General features: G+C 34.9%; 1 protein-coding gene across 1 annotated transcript in view; it reads right to left on the reverse strand.

The window, feature by feature from the left end:
- The window catches only part of LOC150103169 (C-Maf-inducing protein-like), a 333,561-nt gene that overhangs the window by 52,539 nt on the left and 253,186 nt on the right, over positions 1-27,836 (reverse strand). The window contains exons 11-12 of the mRNA XM_090397523.1: positions 7,091-7,156; positions 1,525-1,551 (exon numbers count right to left, since the gene is read on the reverse strand). Coding sequence (XP_090253649.1) covers positions 1,525-1,551; positions 7,091-7,156 — 93 coding nt within the window. The remainder of the gene's footprint in view (positions 1-1,524; positions 1,552-7,090; positions 7,157-27,836) is intronic.

Genomic DNA, 27,836 nt, shown 5'->3' on the forward strand with positions numbered 1-27,836 from the left:
ATTGATCTTTAATTGGCCATTGATTTATAAACATCTAATGCCAATAAGTTTCACCAACGGGGCTGTTCAGCTTCTTCAGGGCTTATAATAGTAAGAGAAAACTCAAAGTGCTAGTACAGAGAAAATGGAGTAACACTATTGTATAAATTAAAAACTAAAACAGAATGCCTAACATTACATGTATGGAACATGTTGTGTTAGTCACTGTTGCGAGAGCATGCTCTGTAGTTTTGAGTGAAATTAAACTCTGACAGACTGAGCGATCTTATTAAGGTTTTCCATATGTCAGCTATTATCATTCTCTGGTATCTTAACATAAACCAGAGAATGATAGATTTTCTCCAGAATGGAGGACTACTACGGCTTCCTTGAAATTTCTACAACAGAAGTCTTCTTCTATATAAGGCATGGAGCTGCTGTCCCAATCAATGGCATAGTTTGTAATCACGAAATGATGAGCTAGACCTGAATTGTCTATTCTGTTGTTATTAACACCTATATGTCCTTTTTTTTTTTTTTTTTTTGGATTTCGAGGCTTCTTGACATCTGTCCTATATAGTTTAGACCACAAGCACATGGGATGTTATACACTCCAGCGTATTTGAAAAAAGAATTGTCTTTTGGTGATCTTAAAACGTGACAGAGTTTTGATCAGTTTGAATGCAACTCTGATGTTGAAAGGCTTAAAAATTTTTGCGATCTTTTTCGACATTGTAACTGCATAAGGAATAACTATGGATGATGTGTAGTGAGTGATGGTAGATTATTGTTGTTGTGGGGGGATTGTTATAAAGAATCTTGTTGATTAAATTCCATGATATTTTAATATGAACCAAATGATATAGAGAATTTGGATTGATGGTTACAGAGCAGTTGAGGGAGTATATATTGCAAAGTTTGATGGACAGGAGGAAAAGAGTGACAGACCTTCAAGTTAGTTAAGGGATTTTACCAGATTACTATAGAAGAAATTATAAAAAGAGTGGAAGGTAAGATGGGAAGAATGATAAGTTATGTAAAGATGTGAAGAAGGGTGTAAGGAGTAGATTTTTTATATAGAGAGTGGTTGGGTTGATTTCAAGGTTCAATATTATTATTGCACCCTCCATGGAGTTGGCAGACATGTTGCAATGGGCCTCCCATGATGAGTTTGACTCCATGGAGATTATTGTAACAATAATTACTTCAAAGTACTTTACAAGTAATGAGAATCCCAACTTGATAATCCTATTAATTAATTAATAACATTCACTGGCTTGCATCAGGAATGCACACATTTCAGATTTTTCCCCCCTTCCATCAGCCATTATACTGTTAATCTTTAGCTTACTAAAATCCTAAGTAAGATGAATAAATTATTATACCCCCCCCCTTCCCAAGCATGTGAAATATTAATCAACATCAGAAACAAAAGAAAAGAAATATTTTCCTCATGCAATAATTACTTGTTAATGCATATATATATATATGCATATATATATATATATATATATATATATATGAAACCAAGGAAATTTTACTTACGAAGTGAATTTTCCATGAGCCAATGCGCTGTAAATAATAAATTTAAAGTTATAATATCATTATTATTTAATTCCTATTACAGTATATACAGATAATACATATATAAAATATTCTAACAAGTGATCATTAAATTTTGCACCATAATAGGCCTTAATCTCAATATGTAATCAAATAATCAAGCTTTACAAGATGTTGAATAAATGGAACAGGGAAAGCAAATAAGATATGAAATTAAAATTAGTTGCAACTTTACCGAGAAAACTACAGCAGTAGGATGCGATACATCATCACATAGAGGTCAGTATACTACTACTACTACTAACAAATGTTAAAAAAGACAATCCTTTGTGAGCATGTATGCTTCATTCATATTGTACAATGACAGATGGTAAAATCTATCATACAGATTTTTTTTAATATTATAGCATATTGATGACATCCTCAGAGATAAATGAAATAAGAATGCAAGATGTATTTAGCCTAAGACAAAATACACACACACATGCTTTATTTGTAGACAACCAGCTGATTATAGAGAATACAGAAAATAACTTGAAGGGATCTGTATGCTAACTGTTATAAAGTATATAAGGTATACAATCTGAAATATGAATAAAAAAAATAATTTATAGAAAACCACTTGCTGTAAATAAATATAACAAAAACTGAATCAATCGATAATTTTTTTAATGCGATGCCAAACCCATGCAAAGTTTGCACAACAAATAATTTCATAAGTTACAATTCTGTTAATGATATGAACAATAAACTATATAAATACAGAAAGAAGAAAAAAACCACAGATGAAATTTCAAGTTTTACAAGACTATAGCAGATCTTACACTTTTATGGATGGGAATAATGACCAAAGGGGGGAAAAAAAAAAAAAAAAAAAAAAAACATGCAAGTGATGGAAATGAAATTTTTTAGATCTGCCAAGGAAAATTCAAATATTTTTAACATCATAATAACTAACAACATTAAAAACAACAGAAATTAATGAATAAATCATCTAACCATTATCTAGTCTTTCACACATCCATGTACTAATACTGATGAGCTATAGTACCCCCCCCCTCCAGGAATGAAATAAAAGAAACAAGGATATCAAAAATGGCTTATATATTTTTATATGAATTTCACCTACAAAAGATTGTAAATCTATAATACATAGATATTATAAGTGGATTAAGAGCTAGATAATCTGGGAATCCTGTCCTGGAGACTAACATTGAAACTTTTTCAAGCCATCTCGAGGCTCTAATAAATCAAGTGGTGGTCTCAGAGTGAGCAATGAAATTTATTTGCCACCTAAAGACAATCACAGGAAACTACTGATTCCCAGAGTGGGATTCAAACCCACCACCTGTTGGAAATGGAGAGTAGACACATCTACCCAGTCATTCAAGATGATATATTATATGTATCAATCCAAGGAAAACATACAACAGAATTAACATATGACTTTAAATTTTTCAGGAAATGTCAACGTATACTAAAATATTAATTAAAAAAATTTTAATCGATACTTTCCAATATTTCGGCAATGTTACATTGCCATCTTCTGGGAACAAAACTATGACGTGCACACAGACACTCACAATGAGCAAATGAGGCTGGAGAAGGCAACTGGCATTGGTCCTAGAGTCACATACACTGCCCCTAGCGAGCTAAATTGGGTTGTCTTGGTTGTTGGGCTGATGATCTAAGGATGCAAGCTTCCCAAATTTGGGGCAGTCTCATGCACCCAAATTTGTTGAAGTTTGGGAAGTTTTTTTTAGAGCTGAGGCTGATTCCAGGAACAATCTTTCATATTTATATTTCCTAGGGTGTAGTAAAGTGGCTTTCTTCCAGCATATTCTGTGGTGGGTATTTAGTGCATGGTCCGCAAGTCCTGAATGGCTGTATTGGCGAAACCGGATGTAGTCTTTGTGTTTGGATATCCTGATATTAGCTGTCCTGCCTATTTGGCCGTAGTAGGACAGTTTGCAGCTGCAAGGGATCTGGTATACTCCAGGTAGGGCTGGGGGAAGTGGATGGTTTTTGGTGAAGTGGATAAGAGATGCCAATTTTTTTTTATATGGTTTGTAACAAGTTGTCTGGTCATATTTTTTAGGATTTTTGTTAGCTTTTCAGAAGTACCCCAGACATAAGGAATGGTGATAGATTTAGAGTAATCTCTGTTATGCAGGGGGGGGGGGGGAAGGTAATTGGTTTAATATTTTTGGATTTTTTTGGAGTTGAAGCCATTGGCTAGGTGTTAAGAATATGATTATGTCAGTAGTTATGTCAGTCTGGGCACTGTAATCTGAACTGATTAATTTTGACCTGTTATATACGGTTTTTATAATCCCTTATTGTTGGGAGCAGTGATTGCTGGTGAATATGTATGTACCTGTATGTGTAGGTTTTCTGTAAACAGAGAAAGCCAGGGATCAATCAGGCTGGCACATAATTAGAGTGTCTAGAAAGGGAAGACTGTTGTTGTTTTCTTTTTTCAAGGTGAACTGGATTCTGGGGTGTTGATTGTTTAAGTGTGTTAGTAAGTAGTGGAGTTCTCCAAATAGAGAACCCATCATCCATGTAGAGTAGCCAGACAGTGGGTTTTTGTGGGGCTGAGTTTAAAGCTTGTTCTTCAAACAAAAAGAAAATTTGAAGAAAAAGCCTTAAACTTTGACTCACTCATGATATTATTAACAGAATAATATCATGAGTAATAATAGAAGACAGATACTAACATTTTATGGCCAAGACTATTATAAAAATCATGATGTAACTCAGCTTATTACAGAAGCAAGACAAGATGGTATGATTTGGCATGCACTTAAACATATAAATACATACAATGGCATAGACATTACAGTAGTTTATTATTAGTTAATTGTATTACTCATACACTCACTATTGAGCATTCAAATAACAGCAAATCAACTTATGGCATTAATTCTGGTTGGCCAACTGAGATGCAAAAGAAGCATGTACATAAGCAACATTCTCATTTATCAGGAAATACAGAAGATAAATAGGAAACAGAAGTAGCACTAATGTCTAATTTATGTTGAAGGTGACTTGTTATGTGCACTCTTAGGGAAATGAAGTCTGGCTTTTGTTGTGTAATAGACTGAATCAGGAGGTTAACAATGCTTATTCAGAGAATCTGGTGATTCACTCATGATGTAGATGAGTACATGTGATATAGTGGTCATGAAGTGGCAGCACTCTGTGGTTCATGACTTCATTGCAAATTCTGTAAATCTTGTTTAATTTCTTCTTAGTATAACAGAATTTGCAATGAAGTCATGAACCACAATTCACAATACTGTAGCTGTCCTCTCCTATGTAATTCTTCTTAACAAAGGGTTGCTAAACTCTTGATTAGAATGAAAGATATATTAAGCAACCTACAATCAAGAGGGAGAGTAAAAAAAGAGAATTTTCCTGTATAACTTCTAACCTTATGGTTCAAAACTAGAACAGCCATATGTAATGTTGATGGATGTTCTATATTGCACTTCATGGCTGATCTGTAGTTTACTTCATGAAATCATAAGAACTATAGATGGTGAAATCCTTTTGCACAGCAGTTCAGCAAAGCAATAAAGACATGCTTAAAAGCCTGCTTTACAGGGATACTCTATAACTGGAAGATTTCTTGTCTTCACATTTTGCCTCTATAAGCCTCTGTTAAGAGGAAGCGGGAGCTGTCATCATGCAGGATGATAGCAGTAACATCCCTCTGCTAATGACAATGATACAAAAGGATATCAAATTACCTATTCAGACTTATAATCTCTAAGAACTTCAATTTTGAACTTAGCGAACATGCATTAGCCGTGCATTGTACAAGAGTTACTATTGGTTATAACAGAGTTATCGATTTCTTGTGCCATGATAGGTTGGTTTGTCATTTGCAAAGCAGAGAGGGAAAAACAGGAAGATGATAGAAAACAGAGCTTCTGAAGCATCAACATAATATACTCAAATTTTTCATATTATAATTAAACTGTCTGTCATGATTAGGATAATAATAAACTTGGTTGCTATAAATCAGAACAATTTTAATGCAATCAGGTGTAATTTAAATGCATTATGCATTTCATGAAGCACAGAATTAAAACATTCAGCGACTGATCTAAACATAAATATAATTTTTAGTCTAATTTTTGATATTTTCTCTTCTTTTTATGTTTATAGATGTCCAAAATCAAGATATCTGACGGTTTTTTTCAGTAATACATAATTCTACTTTGAAATTTATTTGCATATAAGAGCACTAATGACAATTGTTCAAATTGAGATTCCATCTTTGGTGGCCAATCTCACTTAAGTTTCTTGTTTTACAAAAGTTGACTGATCAGCCTTAATTCTTTTAAGTTACTTGAAGGTTCCTTATTTTCCTCAGCTCTTGTTTAAAAATGTGATTCATGTTCTAAATATACATTATAAACACCTTATCAGTCCACTAGTGTCCAATTCATTACATGAAATATGTTTTGGACAATAACTGTACTGGTACTTCCCCATTTTTACATTTCTTAAAGTTTTACTAAATTTTGGATTGATTTAGTTTTATTTTGAAGCTAAAGTTAAAATTATAATTACTGAAGTATAGAGCTAAAAGGCTTCAATTTGGCATAAACAAGACAAAACTAAAGTCTATAGCTAAGTCACTATAGACAAAGTGCTTTGGTTGGAAAGACCTGCATTTCAATCCCATCTAGGATGAGAAAAAGTTTTATCAGGGCTTTTCAACTGAAGTGAGTGAGATGGTCTCATACTGAGGTGGGAGGAGTTTTTCCTCCAAGAAATTCAGTTTTTCATCCTGCAATCAAGCAAATTGACCATGAGAATAAATTCATGAATACATCAATTTGCATACAAAGAATACATATAGGTATAGGACTGACCACCTTATGCTAGAATTATGGTTACTAAATCTAAAGATACTTGGAATGTCATACTTAATTGCCCATTAGAACCATCACTGACGAAGATTTAACAATGGAGGATATTATGCATCCATTCATATTTTATAGTCAAATATAGAAACTTTAAAAAAGTTTCAAAATTTATCAGAGAGCTTATGAAAATATAAGCTTTGGAATCCGAATTGCTTTAGTTTGACCCTTGAAAGACACAGTTCTGTCCAGGAGCTCGTATTTGCCTTTCCTTAGTGCTTAAATTAGGTTTCAATGGCCAGGCAATTGTTTAAAAATGTTTGTCCTCATAAGAGACGATGCAGAGAGAGAGAAACAGAGCAAAAACCCTCTCAATACCATAGCAATCATGTCAGAAAGTTAAAATTTTTGGTGTTGTAATACTTTTAAAATAAGTTATGAATACATATTCACTGTTTTGACCCCATAATAAATCTCTACCACAATAGTTTAATTATATCTAAGCGCTTATTTTTAGGATGGTAATAGATAATTGAATAAGAGGAAATAACATAAGCAGCAGTGATGGACTAATTTGTTAGAACAATCTTTTGTACTAATGTAGTAGAACAATCTTTTGGAACATACACATTTCTGTCTGCAGAATTGTTGGAAATATGTGTACTTACTCATCAGGAAATGGAATAGGTTGTAAAAGCTGAGCTATTCCTGGCATCCAATCTTCAAACATTGATCTGTTATAAATAAATTAATAAATTTAATAAATAAATGAGAATAAATAAAGGCATAAATTGTATATTATATTATAAAACAAAATGTTGCACACTGTTTTAAGCACTGTTTACCCCCTTGCCAAATTTTATGATAAACACAAATACAAAGAAATGCAAATGTAATTAATTTTCAATCTCAGTTCTATTTTGATTAGATAAGGAAAGTATATTCATATTTTCAAGACTACCATCCAGTTTACATTGTATATATAGTTACTACATGCTGTAGTTCCTGCACACATGGTTCCTCTATGCTGCTAACAAGAGTTCAACATGGAAAGTCAGTGAATCGGCTATATATCAACATATGCATAACCTCAACCTGTGGTTCATTATCCAGCTAAATGGTATCAGAACTTTCAAAACTGTTTTGGCATGTACAGAGGAGCATTCTAGTTGTGGTTTGTTACAGATCCACTTGCCACATATCAACATGCATGCTACTATATGTGTATATACATCTTGAGATGCATCGCCCACATGCATTCTGATGCTAAACAGTACATGTGGTGTTTTAGTGAACTGAACATCCTTCAGCATGAAAAGTTCTTTTGAGAAACACTATAAATATTTCCATTATTGTATGTAAAATGAAAGTTCTTGTAGAAGGTGAGATCACTCAGTGTTTTACAGGGAATGGTCAAACAACATCCTATGAATAGGTGAGAGGTGGTGTGAACACCAAATCTCACTAGATTTGGTGTTCAATAAATTTAGTATCAAGATGTTTGTCACATTACAAAGTTCTTTCCATGAAAAGAAAATGAGTGGATGCAGCTAGCAGTTAATTTTATGACTTTATTGAATTTCTTTAATGAAAAAATTGCACATAGTAAATCTGCACTATTACAGTAGGATGGCATTTTACCATACTAGTAAGATGCCATCTTGATTAGTAAGTAAGAATATCAGATTTCAGAAAAAACAATTTTCATGCAAGGCAAAAGCTCCAGCAATTTTTGTCAGAGCATAAAGATGATCTTGGAAGAATATTTTCTTAAAGTTGTTTACTATTCTACCTGTGAATCTGTGAATAGCCACTGTTTTTTTTTTTATTTGATTTTTTATTGTGGTATCACTAGCATTAAAAATATTTTGGTGCCTCTCAAATTACCCTACCTTATAAAATGTGAAATTTAAAAACAACATATTAGACGAGAAGTATATAGCCGGCCTGGTTAGCTGAGTGGATAGAATATCTGCTCTTCAGCCAAAAGGCTGCAGGTTCGAATCCCGCCGTGGGCATGGATGTTTGCGATTGTCTGTGGAAATATCAGTGGTGGTCGACAGATGGCATTGGTGTAGTTGTGGTCAGTTGGTGATTGAACGGTGGTGACAGAGTTGAAGAGCAGGTGCCCTCCCTCGATGAGTCCTTGCCACCCTGGAGGTGTCAAATAATAATAATAATAATAATATTTTTATTATAAATAACAAAAAAATAATTACCGTATTTGCTGGCATATAAGACGCACCCCCTTTTTTGTACACATTTTTTAGGAAAAAACTTTATCGCTGAATATTATAATGAATTTACAGTATTTCAAATATAAAGTAATAAGTAGGTCTACTTTCAACAAATACCTAATCTAACTAAGAAAGAGTACCCACCTTTTAATCTTCTACGTCAAAACCCAGAAATTCATCTCCAGAGCTAAATGACGATACACTTAAAATCTCTTCTAAATCAGAATATGAATCCTCATACAACAAATTGTCCTCTGTACCATCCAATGCATTACTAATGCCACACTTCTTAAATGATTTAACCACTGTCTCAGTTTTCACAGCATTCCATGAAGCTTTGACCCACTCACAAACGTGTGAAATGCTAGGCCTCTTCCTGATGGAGTAACCTGGAGTAACCTCAAAATATGAGGACTACATCAGCTGTTCCAGTGTTCTCCTTCATAAATCCCTTAAATGGTTTATTAATGCAGACATCTAAAGGTTGAAGCTGACTAGTTAGATCTCCTGGAATTACAGCTAACTGAGTTTTCAATTCCTTGAGTTTATTTTTAACATCTTCTGTTCTGTGAGAATGAAACTGATCCCGTACTAGCAGGGCAGGCTTCATTCAACAGTCTGCCAGGGCAACTAGACCAATTTTATCTATGCATAACTTCATTCCTCCTCCATCCATCCAGCTTGGAACTGGAATGCTCTCACACACCACAAGGAAGCAAGAAAAAAATCGCTCAACTCAGAACAGAGAAAATAAGATGCACCCTGTTTTTCAGACCTATTTTCAAAGAAAAAAAGTGAGTCTTATACGCTAGCGAATACGGTATATTGAATATGTAATTTGAAATAACCTCTTCCTTGATTTTCTAATAGTGAAATCCCCGATTGTGTCATCAAAGCACTGTACTACAAAGCATACAGCAAGCGAGTTGTCTGCCACCCAGTATTGTTCTACGAGTAGTTTTTCATTCTTTAATTGTTAAAAAGAATGTTCTGCAGAGCAATCGATGATAATTAGTGTCATTAAAAATGAACAGAGTAATCTCAACACTTGGAGGATACACACTATATACCATCTTTGACGCTACAGTCAGACATCAATGTAAGAACTTTTTTTCTGTATACTTTGCCCTTACATAACAATGAAACTGTTGTAGGTCTGTAGAAAGATTAGTATTTGGGTCATCAGGACGCAATTTCACTAGATTTTAGGAATGTTGCAAATACTGTTTTTAAGATGCATTCAGATCTGTTAAATGCAAATGTTTACTTTAAATGCCATGTCTTTTTTTCATATTTTTGCTTCAAGAGTATCAATTAGTACATTAAAAGTTAATACATAAAACTTCTCTCTGGAGTTGAATTTATTTCTGGCTCCTTCTTGCTATCTCTCTCTCTCTTTTAATCAATTTTTGGTTGCACACTGTACAGTGGCAACTGTACTGTGAACATACTTTTGTTTTGCATAATGGTTGGACAAGTGGTTAGCGTATCTACTCTCTAGCCAAAAAGGCTGTGGTTTGAATCCCGCCATGGGCATGGATGTTTGTGATTGTCTGTGGAAATACTAGTGGTGGTGGTGGGCAGTAGATGGTGTTGGTGTAGTTGCAGTTAGTTGTAGTTGATGGTGGATTAAGCGGTGGAGACGGAGAGTTGTAGAGTAGGTACCCTCTCTCGATGAGTCTTTGGACTCCCTGGAGGTGTCGTGTAATAATAATAATGCTGACATTTTAATGATCCCATTTACTTATTGATTTTTTACTGAAATGCAAGTGACTCTGGTTCCAAAGTTAGATGTCAATCCATTTTTATCACAAAATAATTCAAACTGATTATTTTGGACTATGTGGATGAAATTTGGTATTTAGAATATATCGATTAAAATTTGAAGAGTTGTTTCAATTTTGGTTTCAGTTGGAACATTTGTAGTGGCAAATTACCCAACAAAATTATGTCTACAGTACATAAATAAATCTTCTAATGCCTTTTATTCCCAAAGTAAGTAAGTGGATCTCTTTTAGCCTAAATTAACTATCTGAAGACAGGTGGACAGCTAGTCTCCATCCTTCAGCCAGTCTGATGGTGAGATCAAACAATCCATGAACAAAGAGAAATTATGACAGATAACTGTTACTGCATGACCTTAAACCCTAACATTTGTATTATTGTCTATAATAATAAGACTTCTGCAGTTGATTTTTGAGATCAACTGCAGAAAAGAGTTACCCGAGTTTCCAGATGGGAAAAATCCCGCTTGCCTGTGCCAAACATCAAATAACCCTAGCAAGCACACCTTCTTTGTGCTTGCCAAGGTTATTTGGGATGCAGATTAAAATGCCATAACTGGAACTAGCTGAAGAAAGAGTTTCTCTAGTGAGTCACAGTCAAACCTATGATGGTCTTTCTTTGATCATCCAACTGCTATAGAAGCAAATTCCATTTCCAAAAAGTTACATAGCAAACAAAGTATAAACCATCAAGGAAATTATTGCATTTCATAGACGGATTAACAAACTGCAATATATTGCCACTTTTCAGAGTCTATTAAAAGTAGTAATTATAGAAATTTTGTAAAAGACGTGTACAAAGGAAAGAGATGCAACTATTTATTTCATTAAACTGACTATACGTATTCAGTTTGGATTTATTTCATCCCAACTTGGGTACTAAATTCTTCCCTGGATTGATGAAATTTAATAAAAATAGATATTTAGGATGGCTATGAAATTTTATAGAGTTATTTCAAATTGAAACATTAATGGGAAAATTATATCCCACAATGCACATGTCCCAAATGGCTCTAAGCTCAATCACCATGAAAACGAATGGTGGTGCTACTATGAGATTGCTATTGGGAAACATTTTTCTAGTGTCATTTGCCAAAATACACAAGGATTTATTTTTTCCATGTGTCCAAATGGAAGGTACTCTATTTCAGAAATTTGACTCGACAGATTTTATTGAAATTTATTTAAAATCCTGCACTATCACAATTTTTGTTTCAATGAGACAATTTGCAGAGGAACAAAGTGACAAAAGTTTTGAAATTATATACTTCAATAACTCTGCCTTGGTTGGATGAAATTTAACACAATTTGGGATTTGGGAAGAAAACACACAAGAAGATAACTATAGAGGGTTTCAATCATATCACTTCAGACGGTAAAACAAATGCATATTATTAAATGGCTAGATGGTATATAATGAAATTTGATATTTCAAATTTCTTAAAATTTGTCACTTATTTTCCATTGTGATTTCAACCAAACCATTTATAGTAACAAAGGCAAAACAATATAATATGTCACTGTCATAAATGAACTCAACTTTTGACACAATCACTGAATTTTTAGGAGTTCTTTGAATAAGAAGTTTGACACATACCATGACAGTTATGAAAATATGGAAATATCAACACTGAAATTTCAAACATCTTGGAGCAATTTCAAACTATATTTAAGTAAAACACATAATTATAGGATTAAGTCTCGTGTCTGTCTCTCCACAGACGATAGTGTAAGTCATAGCAATTTTCATATTTAAATCTAATTCTATTTCAGACTGTATTTTGTTAAATAATTCCGTTTCTATTTTCAAAATGACTCAAATGATAATTATTTTTCTCAAGTATGATGAAATGTAATGAAATTTTACATTTAGGTAATATTCAAAATCTGTGAATTCAAAACAACCATTTTAAAGCAAAGAATTATGTATACAGTACATATGAGTGGGGAAACAACTACCATGTCAAGAGTTTTCCATAATTTTCATGATGTATTCTGATTACCGTGCAAGCATGAAGGAAAGGAGCATATGTACTAAGATGGTATAAGCTTGTCAACAATCATAAAAAGATGTGTGCGCGCGCTTGGTTGGTTGGTTGTAGGAAAGGATACAGGCCTAGCATTCAAGTTCACTCTCCAGGCACCTTATTGAAGATGCTGATATTTTCATGACCTCTAAATTTAGGTGTCCCTGTACTTCAGACACTACTGTTACACTAATATCCTGCACTCAGTGCTTCTTGCTTTATATCCTGATGTTTTTCAATGAAATTTGTTGTATATTCCGAGACTGGTGTGCTGTATGAAAAACTGAATTTATTGAGATTGGATAACTGACCTCCATTTGTAAGAGCCCTATTCATAGGAGTGTTCATTAATATTTGTTGGCTTATGAATCAAAATGACTCAATAAATTCTAATAGAGAAAAATATCAGATTTCCAGCCAGCCATTGCAGAATTATCTTTTTGACAAATTTTTCTGTAATAAAAATTATCTGATTCGAACTATGCTGGACTGGTTGACCGAATGGTTAGCATGTCCACTCTCCAGCCAAGAGGCTGAGGGTTCGAATCCCACCGTGGGCATGGATGTTTGTGATTGTCCTACGAACTTTGTGTGGAAAGGGAATCTGCGACCCTACATTGATTCTAGCAGAAGACATCATTGCCAAAACCATGTGAGGTACAGCAGTGACCATACGGCATCTACAGACATCAACTGTGAAAAAAAAAAAAAAAAGATTCGAACTAAAATTGAACATGTAGACATATTTTTTAGCGCCTATCTCAAATCCCAAATTTTATTAAACTCAATGCACCCAAAACAGAGTTTGCAATATAAAATTTCAGTAATAACTTTTATGCCCTTGTGCTCTTACAAGTTTAATTATAGCGAAAACTGAAATATATAGCTTTGTGAATTCACGAGGAATTCAAATAAAAAAATTTCAATTAAATAACTATGCTGTCCAGCCATAATCTAGAAATAATTTGCCTATGGACATTGTGCACTGAATCTGAAATAATTCTTATGTGCATATTTTATTTGCACATAAGAATGATTGATTTCTTTTTAGGTGAAATTCACCTAAAAAGAAATCAATCTTCATGGTTAAATATTCTCCCTCCTCCCATGTGAAGAGTTAGACTGCCTGGAATTATGACTGATCCAAGTAACACTATGGGGCGAAAGTATTGTCTGTTGATTGCGTCTGTTTAGGCTAGTTTATGTTCTGGAGGATGAAAAACTTGGCCACTCTGCACAATCAACTCCCCTTCTGGTGAAAAACATCTACGTGAGAAAATTCCAGTTTCATACTCAAATATGTAGATGTGTTAGCACCATCGACAAGAAGTCTAAGAACCTATGGTACAGTAGTACGATGCACAGAAGGACTAATCTGGAAACCCTGCTATAGAGACCAAACATGGACTTTTTCAAGCTACTTTTAGATATCCAAGAAATAGGGTAGCGATCTCGCATCGAATGACGAAAATCAGCTACCACCTCACTACTATCACGAACATCGTTGTCATCGTAGGATTCGAACCAACTTATAATAGTCGACTCTTACTCTATGTAAGGTTCGGTTAGCAATAATACCTGAAAAGCCACATAACTGCATTTCGGATAAAGATCTTAACTCACATGGCGACTTGTGTCCAATAACAAATGCATACGGTCAAATAATAAATTTAGTTTAATCCTTTATCCAAGTGTGAGCAAACAAAGTTTGCGCCTGAAAGTATCTTCAGGACTGGGGTAAGGTGGTACAACACCAGGGCACTCCTTGCAAAGGTGGAGCAAGCCTTAATGCTTAACATTAGACATATCCGCAAGGAGATGTGTTTTGCATTATGGGAGATACTGAGATAGGAGTGTTGGTAACTTGCTCCACCTTTGCAAGGAGTGCCCTGGTGTTATACCACCTTACCCCAGTCATGAAGATACTTTCAGGTGCAAACTTTGTTTGCTCACACTTGGATAAAGGATTAAACTAAATGTATTATACTTTCAGTATAATACATTTAGTATTATATTGAAAGTATAATACTAAAAATAAACTTTCAGCATACGGTCAAAGAACAATTAGGATTTAATAAATGTTTTGAGAAACTTTAGTCAAAGACTCGTTGCAGGAGTCCTTGCCAATGTATGGAGTGCCCTCCCGCGACACGATGCAATGACCCATCGCGGAAGGGCACTCTACCAACACGAATTCACCATTCACACACACAATAAACGAGTTTCGCAAACTAAATTTCTTTTTTTCCTGAAAGGCAAATTCAAAAACTAATCTTCAAATATCGTATCTAGTCTTTTAATGTTTTTTTTTTTCAATCTACAGTTTTTCATAAGTACAAAAATTTTAAAACATGAGTCACTTTCTAATTCGTCCCGAATTAAAGAGAAAAGTTCCGATGTATGTTATTACATGTTCTGAATGTAGAATTTATATGGTATCTAAATACTGTATATATATTTTACACAAGAATTTCGAATTTAGAAAAATAACTAATGCAGCAGATAAATCATGCATGACAGGTGCCTCTGGATGAGTAACAGACCAACAACAAAAACAGTCAGCTGATGGCACGTTAGCAGCAACAAACAAGCTAGCTAATCAAACAGCAAACAGTTTCAACGGGACCACTTTTATGCTTTATTTCAAATGTGAGAAGGTTAAGATTAGTAAGATTAGTTTTTTAGCATAGAAATCGTGTTGCAAACCACTATGTGCTGTTGTTCCAAATTAAAAAAAAAAAAAAGTACTATTTCGACATCCTATTTCAAATTTTTTGAACACTTATTTAAGATGAAATAAATTCACAGTTAAGCTTCTTTCTTCGTTGTCAAAATTTTTTAACTGTAAAAGTAACTTTTGCAATGATCACTTTTCGGTTATTGTTTGTATAATGATTTTATTATTATTATTATTCCTGACACCTCCAAGGATTCATCGCGGGAGGACACCTACAACTGTCTGAACCTCTACTACGAATAGTCTCCATCAACGCCATCTACCGCCCATTTCCGCCACCACCACTCGGGATGAAAAACCCGAGTTTCCGGGAGAAAAAACCCTGCTACTTCCGTATGAGATCGGCTAACTCACCTTCGATTAAAATCGTCCAGATAAAGATTCCTCCCGTCGCGACGAGAATCGAACTTAGGCCTATTCCATTCGAAGGGCGCAATGTACAGTCGTTCTTCCAAGTACGCTACGGAGGCACAAATGCATCTCCGTAGCGCAATTGGAAGAAATTTTCGAAGGTGGATTTACAATGCACCTAAGCCTTGATGTAGACGGTAATCGAGTTGCACGATTTCGGTTCTGCAAGGTCGAAAAAATGTTACAAATTTGCGTTTTTACGTGGTACGATTTGGGTTTAATACGATTAAAAAAAAAAAAATGTGTTGTATTAAAAGCTATGTGCCCTATACATATTGTTATACATATTATTATGGGAGTTTTGTATCCATTGGTAGCGTATAATTATTGACTATGTCACGCTATTCGTTTACCCGATGCAATACACTGAGGTATCAGTCTGCCAGACACGTGCGCACAATTTTTAGACGTAATAATCAAGCTCAAAATATTATATTCTCTACCGCGTGGATTTAAATGGTCTATTATTATAAGCATATAGCTATTGTAAGTACTGCGATATTATTTATTAACGTAAATTGCTTGAAAATATGACCAATTTCAAACACTGCTATAGTATAGTCTGCACTGTATCTCTAATCATGAACTGTTTAATACTGCATTTTATTGTCCTCTAGTTTTTTTTGTGTATCTGTGCATAAAAAGAAATTAAATTTCTTTCCAAAAAAAAAAAATATATATATATATAAATATTTAATTGAGTGAAAAAGGAACCTATCCTCTCATTTTCTATACATATAATCTCAATTTACACGATTTTCATTTACACAGTACTTTTGCTGAATAAATCAACCGTATAAATCGAGGGTTGGTATCTAAATACCAACCCTAAATATAAAATGGGTGTACTAATTATAATAAAACTAGCATATCGGTAACGTGGTACAGTTGATGATTACAATTTTGCCATCTAACCCTTTTGGGTTTCCTAAAAGCTTTGTTGATCCCTTTGGGAACTTAAGGTTAAGAATTTCAGCAGTTTGGCTCTATAAACAATCTGAAATTTGGCAATAGCAATTATAACATTAATTGCCACTAACACTACAACGACAGCTGCAGAACCAATTTATTCGGTGATTATTTCCGGTGGTAATTGAATTGTCGCTCCCCCCCCCCCCCCAACTCCCACAAAAAAATTTGCGGTCTTTCCATTTTGCACTTTCGTAGGGCAAAATTAATATTAATCCTTTTGTTTACCGAAAGGATTAATAATAATGACTTAAAACAATTTCAAGGAAATCAGCGCGGATTTAAAGGCGTGTTTAAGACAGCTACTAACTGCATTCCAGTTCTAATTAATCATAATCAACTACCTATAGTTAAGCTCATTATAAAAGCCAGTTTCTGTCTTAGCAACTGCCGCCTACTTCTTCGCACTTCAAGCGCCCAGCGAGCGTTTCCCTGCACACGCATAGACATTTGCCGTAACCCATCATAAATATTCATCAACTAACACCACACAAAAGCTCTCGAAAATGCTTGCGTGTGTTCTTTAGGATTCCGAAAATCCTTTCGTTGCGTGTCATCACCAGCTCAAGGTGAAGAAGACCTTACACTCGTTAAGGTCAAAAATTCGATCAATGCGCTTAACCTGTCAAAAATGCTGGAACAAAATCTACTGTTAATTTAAACTGGACGCACACAACAACAAACTTCAAAGTAGTGCCGTCAAAAAAAAGGCTGCTGATTTTTTTTAAGTTTTAAATTCTACTTTCTTGCTCACGTTTTTTATAAAACAAAATATGAACATACCTGCGCTAATGTAACATCGAGGACATGACAGCAGTCATTTCCAACTAGAAATTTGTCACATATTCACTTCCGATACGCACGAGTTATTTGGAGCGTAAACTTTTCTCATTTGCATGAGGGAAGTTCCGTAAGAATGATGCCAGCGTGGATATTGAATTCTGCTCTCCACCGAGACGTTTACTGATATGCTCGACGATCAACCCTTTCACGTGAAGTTTTCATTCCTACAGATAACTTCGAAACTATCCTTTGCCAGGATGTAATAACGCCAAGACGAACTGTAATCTACGTGCAGTTTCGTATTCATATTCCTTAAAACTTCTTACTGAACATACGCGATAGTAGAATGTAAAATACTTCACAGAGTCATTTATAATCAGAGCTAGGTCTTGGCTAATAGAAAATTTTCGAATCGGGATTTCAAATCCCGATTCAAAAGGTTACAATGACGCCGTGTATATAAATTTCAGGAACTCCGGGGGAAAAAAAAAAGCAATAAGGGATTACACATACTTAATTGCAAACATGCAAGTAATTTAGCTAAACAGTATTTTTTTTTTTTTTTTTTCGCGGAACCTCACAATATAGGACCTAGTGAAAGCTTCGGTAACTGTACTTACAAAAACGTGTAGAGGGCATTTTTATAAGGACATTTCTCTTCTTAGAAATACATGCAGCCTTATTACACAGTTCGAATATCAACAGCTATAATTGCATGTCTACATCCAAGTTCTGGGAAGTAATTACGATCAATTGTCCATAATTCTTTTTAATGATATATGCATTCAGTTTAACGCTACTGTTTATTTTTCCTTTGAATCCAGTATTGTGTTCTATTGTTCCCACAGCTATGAACCGAGGCTCGAAGAATCAACGTTTGTTACGTGACAACTGCCGATTTAAATGTTTTACCGTTTCCCTCGTTTATTCTTCCTGCCGATGTCCTTGTAACAAGGATGAAAACGTAGGTGGCAATAAATCTAATTTTTTGCACAAATTATGTTATTTACTTTATAAGAAAGCCTTTTGTAATCAGAAATAGGTTCGCTAGCTTGTAATATTCAACGATTTTCTCAATTAGATAGCGCAGGATACCCCTCCCCCTTACACCCACACCCAACAACTTGCGGAATCATCACAGTTCTCAATTCAGGAATTGGGCTTCTCACTTATGGACAGCGATTCAGACACTCCTTTAAGAGCTGAGAAACAATGGATACTCTATTAAGATCTCTTCGATTTTAGCAAGTAAAGAACAATGTGATCATACAATATATTTGGTCCCCTTAGAAGTAGCACTTTTGTGCTAAATACGTCAGTGCTTTGTGTCTGTTTAATTGTGGGGGAGAAAATTTCGCATTTTGGGGGAAAACTTCAATTTCCGTATGAAACCGGCTAATTTGCCCTCAGTGAACATCCCTTGTTAAAAGTTCGAGTCTTAGACTATCTCAGATCTTTCGAACTATTACTGTATCGACAGTTCTAAAAATGAAGAACGTTTATACAAGGAGAGGAGTGACATCCTTCCTGTACAGTTAACTAAAAACTTTCGCCTACGAATAATGGAAAACGCGATGTATTGCTACTTATACACCATTTGTCCAAAAAGAAACCGAACTTTTCGAAAATAGAAGAAACTAGTGGCGCCACCTGTTGCATCTTTTTGTTGTCGAAAGTGGCAACCTTCATTAGTTTTGTGTCAACTGTTTATGACATTTGTTTCATTAGAAGCCGAGTTATAGTGCCAAGAGTGACAGTGTGTTTTGACGAACGGTCGGAAAATGAGTTTCAAACAGAGAGCTGCGATTGACTTTTCTGTTAAACTTGGTAAAAGTTTTAAAGAAAAGCATCAAATGGTTCAAAAAACATACGGTGATGAATGCTTATCCCGTACTCTAAGTTTACGAGTGGTTTAAGCGATTTCAAAGTGGTCGTGAGACGCTTGAGGATGACAAATAGCTGGGCCGTCCAAAAACTGGACTGAGCGAAGTTAACATCCCAAAAGTGCGTGATTTCATCAAAGAAAAATCCGTCCGTGAGATTGATTGAAGATGAATTTGGGATTCCAAAATCAACTGTGCACAACATTTTGACCGAGAGTTTGGGCCTTCATAAATTGAATTCGCGATTTGTTCCCCCACAAGTTGACCAACGACAAAAAATGCATCGAATTGAACACTGCAAGGACCTCATTAAAATCGCTCGTAAGGATTCAAACTTCCTTGAAAAGATCGTTACTGGTGACGAAACGTGGTGTTTTGAGTATGAGCTCTAAACAAAGCTTCAGAGTGCTGAGTGGGGGACTACAGGAAGAGGGGCATCCGAAAAAAAGTCGCTTGGAGAAGTCAAAAGTAAAGACAATGCCGATTTGTTTCTACGATTCCAGGGGTATTATCCACAAAGAATTCGTACGCCTGGTAAAACGGTCAATGGTGAGTTTTATCTCGACGTTTTAAAGCGATTGATTGCGAGAATTCGTCGCGCTTGGCATGAATATCGTGACGACCGACCGTTCGTCAAAACACAATGTCACTCTTGGCACTATAACTCGGCTTCTAATCAAACAGTTGACACAACACTAATGAAGGTTGCCGGTTTCGACAACAAAAAGATACAACAGGTGGCGCCACTAGTTTCTTATATTATATATATATATATAACATTTTGAAAGTGGGTTGCTTATATATTCTGTCGTTGAAATAAGTATATTGGTACATCCATATTTCTGAATGCAACATATTCAATATGTTGAATATCTATGCTCCTATTGTAATACGTGGTCTACACTTGGGTTAAAGAAGGCCAACAGATAAATCCCTAGAGTAGAGACTGTACAATGACAAGGGGTGGCGTATGCCTCAATGACAACGATAAAAGACTACATCGTCCAAAATCAACTGTAGGCTACATTATCGGATGTTACCTTAGCCAAAAATGCAAGAAAGCCAACATCAAGGGACCAAAGGGTGCTGAGAAAGGATGGTATGGGAATCTTGGCAATTCAATGTTGAAACGATCAATCAAGAGCTTAAGGAATCTGTAGAGCCTACACCTTACTTTGTACGGAAGAGTAGCTGCGCATAAGACCAAACATCGGACTACAATGGTATAAAAAACTCGTTGGAATTCTGTAATACTGAACGATCAATCAGCTTTACTCTTTTCGGATCAGATGGATGAGTGTGATGAAAGGATTGGTGTATCATCTCAACTTATGGTATGGCGGAAGCGGTTTAATGTATTAATGTTCTATACCTGTTTCTCCTACACTTTTAGTGGTTGAAAGCAGGGCCGGCGGAAGTGGGCATGCAGACGCCGCCGCCGGGACACGGTTCATAAGTTCATTTTTAAGAAACAAATTTTTTATCAAAAAAAAAAAATTCTTAGAATGATCAATATTAAAATAAATTAGGCCGGATGCACCGAATAAAAATAAAAAAAAAATTGCATATTGCCGCCTCTTTGATCAGTCGGCTGTTTACAATTTTGCAGCGACAGCAGGCTAAACTTGCCCAGAATGTTGTGTCTACTGCAGTCTATCTAAAGTGCAACGGTGAACGGTTTTTATGCGCAGAAACGAATTTTCGTACAAAACATTTGTTGCTAGTTCACCAGTCATATGGTACACATCTCAGTAGCCTACTGAGATGTGAGATGAGAAGTAGCGCAGTGCGGATCATTATTTCGTCTCTGTGTCGTGTTGTGTAATAATTTCTTGTGGGTATAAAATAGAAATGGAATCAAAAATTTAAAAAAAAAAGTTATCCGGTGCACAAAATCAAAGCGTCATGCTTCGAAAGAAGCAGCTATTAAGAAACAAACTGGGGCTGTTAATAAATTTGTTAAAATATTAAAATATTCTGATGCAGATTGTAACCAACTCGATACATCAGAAATCAGATGTTGAAGAACCGTGCACATCATCCAGTTTGCATGAAACTACTATTGCAACTATTGAACAAGATAACAAGACTTAAGTGAAAAACAGTTAGGAGAAGATTTAGTTGTAGTTGACCACGAAACTAACACATTGTTAGTCTCTGTAAATTTAGAAGATCCAGATGAATGGGGAAATATTGATGAAAAATTACGAGTTGTTTTAATTGAAATGGGGCCTGTTCAAAAGAAAAATATAATATATCCCTTCTGCTATTTTTTGCTTTTGTTGCAAACTTTTCGCACCTACTGAATCAAGTAGTCTTGTAGAAGGTCATAACGATTGGAGAAATGTAAGTACAACTTTGCATAGACATGATACTAGTTTAAGTCACATGAAAAATTTCTTAAAATGAAAGGAACTTGATAAAAATTTAAAAAACAAAACTACTATTGATTGCCAGACTCAAAGCGTGTATGAAATGGAAAAGAAACATTGGACGAGTGTTTTAGAACGCTTGATTGAAATTATAAAATTCCTTGGTAGCCAAAATTTAACTTTTCGCTGATCATCTGATAAATTATATGAAAGGAATAACGGCAATTTTTTAAAATTAGTCGAATTGTTTGCGAAGTTTGATCCAGTTATGGAAAATCATGTTGAATGAACCCTACAACGAAACAATAGAGTACATTTGAGTAAAGACAGTCAAAATGAAATATTGGAAACTTTGAGAAACGCAATCAGGGATACAATTTTATTATCAATTCGAAAATCTAAATATTATTCCATAATTTTAGACTGCACACCTGGTGTAAGTAAAACAGAACACATGACCATTATTATTCGCTTTTTTTTCCTGTGACAATAGAATTGTCACGATCAGGGAAAACGTTTTAGGTTTTGCAGATATATCAGATTCCACAGGACGTCGTTTATGTGCAACAATAATGGAACAACTGGAAAAATGGAACATTCCCATTGAAGACATGCGAGGTCAAGGGTATGATAATGGGGCAAATATGAAAGGGAAAAAATATGGGCTCCAAAATTTGCTTTTGAACAAAAATCCTCGAGCTTTTTACGTGCCATGTGCTGCTCATACTCTAAATTTAATCATTAACGACGCAGCCAAAGTGAATGCAGATACAATTAGTTTCTTTGCAATTATTCAAGAAATATACACTTTTTTTTCATTCTCTTACAGACGTTGGGCAATCCTTTTAAAGTTCGTAAAAAAATTAACATTGAAACAGCCATCAGAAACGCGATGGGAAAGTAAAAGTAATGTATCTGCCCTTTATGATATCAATTAGGAGAAATTTACGATGCACTTTTTGAAATTTTAAATAATGAAAATTTTAATAAAGAAACTCAGCATGAAGCACAAACATTATGTGCTAAAATAAAGGACTACAAATTTATTTGCTCTCTTATAACTGGGCATGATTTACTTAACAGAATAAACCCTGTGAGTAAAATGCTTCAAGACAAAAATATGAACATTACACTCGCTTAAGAATCCATCGAAAATTTAAAAATATTCTTACAAGAATATCAATCAAATACAAATTTAAAGAAGTTCTAAAAACGGCAAAAGAACTGAGTGAAGAGGTGGATGGAGAACAAGAATTTAAAACTGATACGAAAGTTCGACGACGAAAGAAGACACGACAATTTGACTACAAGCATCATGACAAAACGCCACAATCGCCAGAAGATAAATTTACAGTGAATATGTTTTATACACTTCTAGACGTTGCAATATGTTAGTTAATAGAACGTTTTGAACAACTAAAAACATATGATAATTTCAATTTCTTGTATAGATTACTACAAATTAATAACAAAGATTTAGGAAAAAATTGTGACGATTTAAAGATTCTCTTGAAGGACGATGACAATAAAGACATAAATGCAATAGAACTATATGACGAGTTATGTGCTTTCCGGGATATTTTTCGGATGGATAATTTAAATATTCAAAACCCTTTCGATATTCTTAATTTTATTGTGTCCAATAATTAAAGAAAAGTTAGTGTCTTTCCCTAACTTTTCAATTGCTTTAAGAATATTATTAACCTTTCTTGTTAGTGTAGCGAGCGGTGAACGTTCCTTTTCCAAGTTGAAATTGATTAAAACCTACTTAAGAACAAGTATGTCAAAAAATGCTTGTTAGTTTGTATTGAAAATGATATATGTGCGGAATTAGACGTTAAGACCATTATTTCAAATTTTGTAAATATGAAATCAAAAATCCTAAAATTTAAATAAAAAAATTTCAAGTATATTTACGAATTTTATTTTATTTTCTGTTATTCTGTAAACATGTTATTTTTTGAATACTTATATTAAATATTCTAATTATTTCTGAATTCTTTTCTTATTTTCTCATCTATCTTGAGTTTTTTATTTTCCTAAAAGATAGTTCCACTTGTAAAAAAAATTTTTAATAATTTTTATAAGTTACTAAGAATTTAGTAAAATGCAAGAATTTTTTAAACTTTAGTTCAAATAAATTTTAACTTTAATTAAAATTCATTTTAATTTTGTTACCGATTCGGATCGGTGAGAAGGCCATAATCCCTGTTAAAGTGAAGTGGTTTTATCAAAATTTGCTTTTAACTTTTGAGAATTTTTTGAATATTCGGATTTTTAACGATTATCCTGCCTAGTCAACACTTCCGGTTCGTTACATTTAGCGAACCAACGTGTGGCTGTTATGTCAAAATTTATTTAAGAAATTTCAAATAATTTAAATTTTTATTATCGTAAAAGAACCACACACGCCCGGATCGTTACAAGGGCGCTTAGATAGAAATTGCATGCGGGCGGCAAAGACCCTAGCGCCGGCTCTGGTTGAAAGGATGAATGACGAAGTTCAAGGAAAATGTATGGAAAAACTTGACGAGCGCGTCCAAAAAACGCAAGACGGACTGGTGGCCATAATGAAAAACGAGTGCTCTAAATACATACCAGCTTTCCAGCCAACGGGCTGCAGGTTTGAATCCCGCTTTTATTGGAGGCCCGAAGTGGCTTGGAAAAGTTCCGTGTTTAGTTTTTGGAGTTTCAAGAAAGATTATATATAAAAAATAATAATAATAAAACATTTTTAGTAGAACCAGTATCGTGGGGATTCTAAAAATGTTTATTTTTTTATAGCTACAATATGTGCTAAAGGTTAACAGCCTTTAGTGAGTGGGAGACACATTAAAAAAAATATAATAAATAACACATAGGATGCCCAGAAAAGTGATAGGAGAAATTACCCACACGTTACGTTTGTGCGTGTAATTTAGGTTTCTCTGAAGTGTGCTGCTTTCCCAATACTGTTTAATGTACTGTATATGATCACAGTCTAGGGGGGGGGGGGAATATTCAATTATTAATTACCTGTTATTTAGCAATTTCAGAACTCTGAGAACGCAATATTCGAGTAAAATTATTACAATGATGTTTATATTTGAACTAAGGACGTATCTAGTATGTTTGCGATAGAACATTCCAGATTTAAAAGTAAAAGTCATCATCATCATGCGTATCAAGGATTTAGGCCTAGCATGGCCTGTTCCGGCCTTAGAAGTCATCGTTTAAGAGGACGTCCTGGTTTTCTTTTTCCTAAAAGTGATTATATAAAATGAAAAAGATAAACCCAACGAAGTATTATAAACTGAGCAATGCTAGGATATGTCAGCCCGAGTAACACTGTTTTATTTGGTTTATTTTGCACGTTTAAGTTTCGTTATAAGAGCATATATACAAGTGGCTTACACATATTTCGTTTTGGAAAAAAAAAAAAGAAATGACAAAGCATTCTATTGGTCAGAAATGCTGCCTAATTACGTAGATTTGTATATAAAATAAAAGCAAACATTATGTAACTCCCCTCCCCCCATCCTAAAACGAATATCATTTCTGAAATCAGTTAAAAATGATTTCTTAGAAAAGAAATATAAAATCTGAAAAATTAAACCCTATAGCCGAACGTTAACAAAGTCTTTCCATTACAAGCACGCGCGTTATCTCGGTCTCATTTAATATTTTATTTTTCGCATGCATCTTTTAAGCCTGTGCTGAGATCCACTTAAAAAAGAAGCTACACAAATAAGGCCTATTGATCGGAACATAATTTAAACATTTTTTTCCCCAATACTCAAACTAACGCCTGAAATAAATGATAAATAAAAAGTGTCATTACAATAATCTTAGAAAATTTTCCCAACGTGGCGATTTTCTAGTATGGATTTTAAGCGTATAATTAACCCTAACATCCAAGCCAGCAATAAGCTTACTACATAGAAACCTGACGTTATCTCTGTTTTTAAAGAAGGTCACGTAAATGAGTGTATACTAAGACTTCCGGCGGTACAGTTGCTAAGCTGTGACGTCAGGTGTTGGCCCGGTTTGTCAAGCGGGAAGGTAGCAGAGTGTACGGTTCACGCACAGCTGAAGCTGTTGGAATAGGATGGCTAAAAATAGAAACGCAGCTGTGGGATGCGTTCTTCACAGCCTTACGGAAGATTGCTGGTTGTTACTTTAATCGCGTTCCCTGCATTTGTACCGAATGCAGGGATGCGATTAGCCTCCTATATCTGCTTGGGGGGGGGGGGGGCGCTGGGATAACCTAATGCACGGGGCCAGGCTCTTCATCATTGGAAGTTATTAAATGCTATTGGAGAACGTAAACAATAATCTACACTCGACGGCACCCAAATAGCGCGCTGTGTTAATTCGTTTACATAATCGTTTGTTTGAGCATGACGGCTAGCTTCGTGTGCACAGGGTGTGCCCACGCATTATTAATCATACCTTTGGAAATCTATGTAATAATAAAAACACTAAAAGGCATTCAACAGGAAGTGATATTTATAACGGTTAGCATTATACAACAAGGATTGTATAAGCTAAGTGGCCTAAATATTATTGAACACAACAAAAATTATTAAAATTTAAATGCGGTTATATAATGGGGAACTTAATAGGGTTTACAAAAACATATGCTCAGGGCTTAACAAACTGTCACCTCACTCGCCCAAGAATCCCCCCCCCCCTCTCCTTTAAATGATATGTACTAAAAACTTAATAGAAGTCCATAAAGCGATTAGGGGTGTGGTACCGTGGTTGGGGATTTTTCGGTGGGCGAGAGGTTTTGTTGAACACTGCCATATGCCTTACAACATTATGTATGTTCTCTGGCTAACTGGTTTGCCTATTTAAAACAACCTTACCAACTGATCGCTAGGTGGAAAATCTTATAAATGTTCCTTACGAGAAGTAATTCGAACTCAGGTATTTACGTTCAAATGTTGTTGTAAAAAAGTTCCGACTGGGATACAGATGCGATTTCTTTTTATAACAAAATAACATCTTCGGTGATCTTTAAAGGTAAGATTGGTTTGTTGAATAAAAGTCGTGAACAATATGCCAAACCCAAATTTTTCTAATCAAGGGGATTTGTCGTTCTTTCAGCGAGAAGTTACGGCTCAGTAGCGATAAATCCTTAGTAGGAGGCTTTCAAGTAGAATAAAAGTGCTCGCTCATGTTACTCACCTTTTGAATACACATCATGGTTTAGAGACATCCACATGAAGTCATACAAATACTAAGAAACGCCCATCCTAAATTCTATCTTTTGCAGCGAGAAATGAGAGTTTTTTTTTTTTATATATATATTTCGACTTCGTAACTAATGCCGAATTATTCCAAAGTTGGTTATTGCGACCATCCTTTTGGTTCTGTACGCCTAACTTTCCTCCACTGACTCCAAACTACATGTATACCGTAGCTTTACTGATAGTGGTATATGTCCTGTGCGTCCTTTTCTTTCCTTAGCTAATAATATATAAAAAACGCGACACATTGTTGTAGTAACCAGAATGACAATGGCAGAAAAGGTTCTGACTTTGTAAGGTAAACAGGTTTGAGGATTTACGTAGGATGTAAAAGTGAAAGCAGATATTATGATAAACAGATGTCGAAATATTAAACTGGGTAGCGTGAAGTAAAGCTATTACTTATTGAGTCCAACCAGGGGCTTCAAGTAGCCTGTCTGTTGCACATTTTATACCTATTTTAATTATATGCCTACTATAGGTGCGCAGTGAGCAATGCCAGTGAATCAGTGCATAACAAGAAAGCAAAATATGTCCGGTGCGAGCGAACTTTCAAAGTGTAAGCACTACTTCTATTTCTATTTGGATGCTTACCCTTTGACCAGTTTATGGCAACACTACAGCTCGGACTTAAGTCCGAGTCTTATGCCGCACATGATATTTTTATGTCTAAGAACTCAACATTCTCTAAGGCATTTAACACAACTCTGCAGCTAATCATATCTCCCACTGGTGCACTGTCTTATTACAGTGTTATTTATTTTGCAACATTCTGAAATTAAATCTTGCGTTATTCTCATACGGTTGGGGTGCTTTTACATCGTGAAATTTTTTCACATACTTTACAAAGGATGGGCACAAGACTGGAACTCCTATGGCGCGAAAGTTGACCGGTCAGGAGCTCCACTGTTTAACGTAAGACTCCGAGAACACTGCGCTGTTAGGGATGTGTCCATACCATAAAGCGAAGTGAACAT

The sequence above is a fragment of the Typopeltis vanoorti genome, chromosome 9, assembly GCF_054136105.1.
Source record: "Typopeltis vanoorti isolate ZY-2024b chromosome 9, IOZ_Tvanoo_1.0, whole genome shotgun sequence".
Lineage (NCBI taxonomy): Eukaryota > Metazoa > Arthropoda > Arachnida > Uropygi > Thelyphonidae > Typopeltis > Typopeltis vanoorti.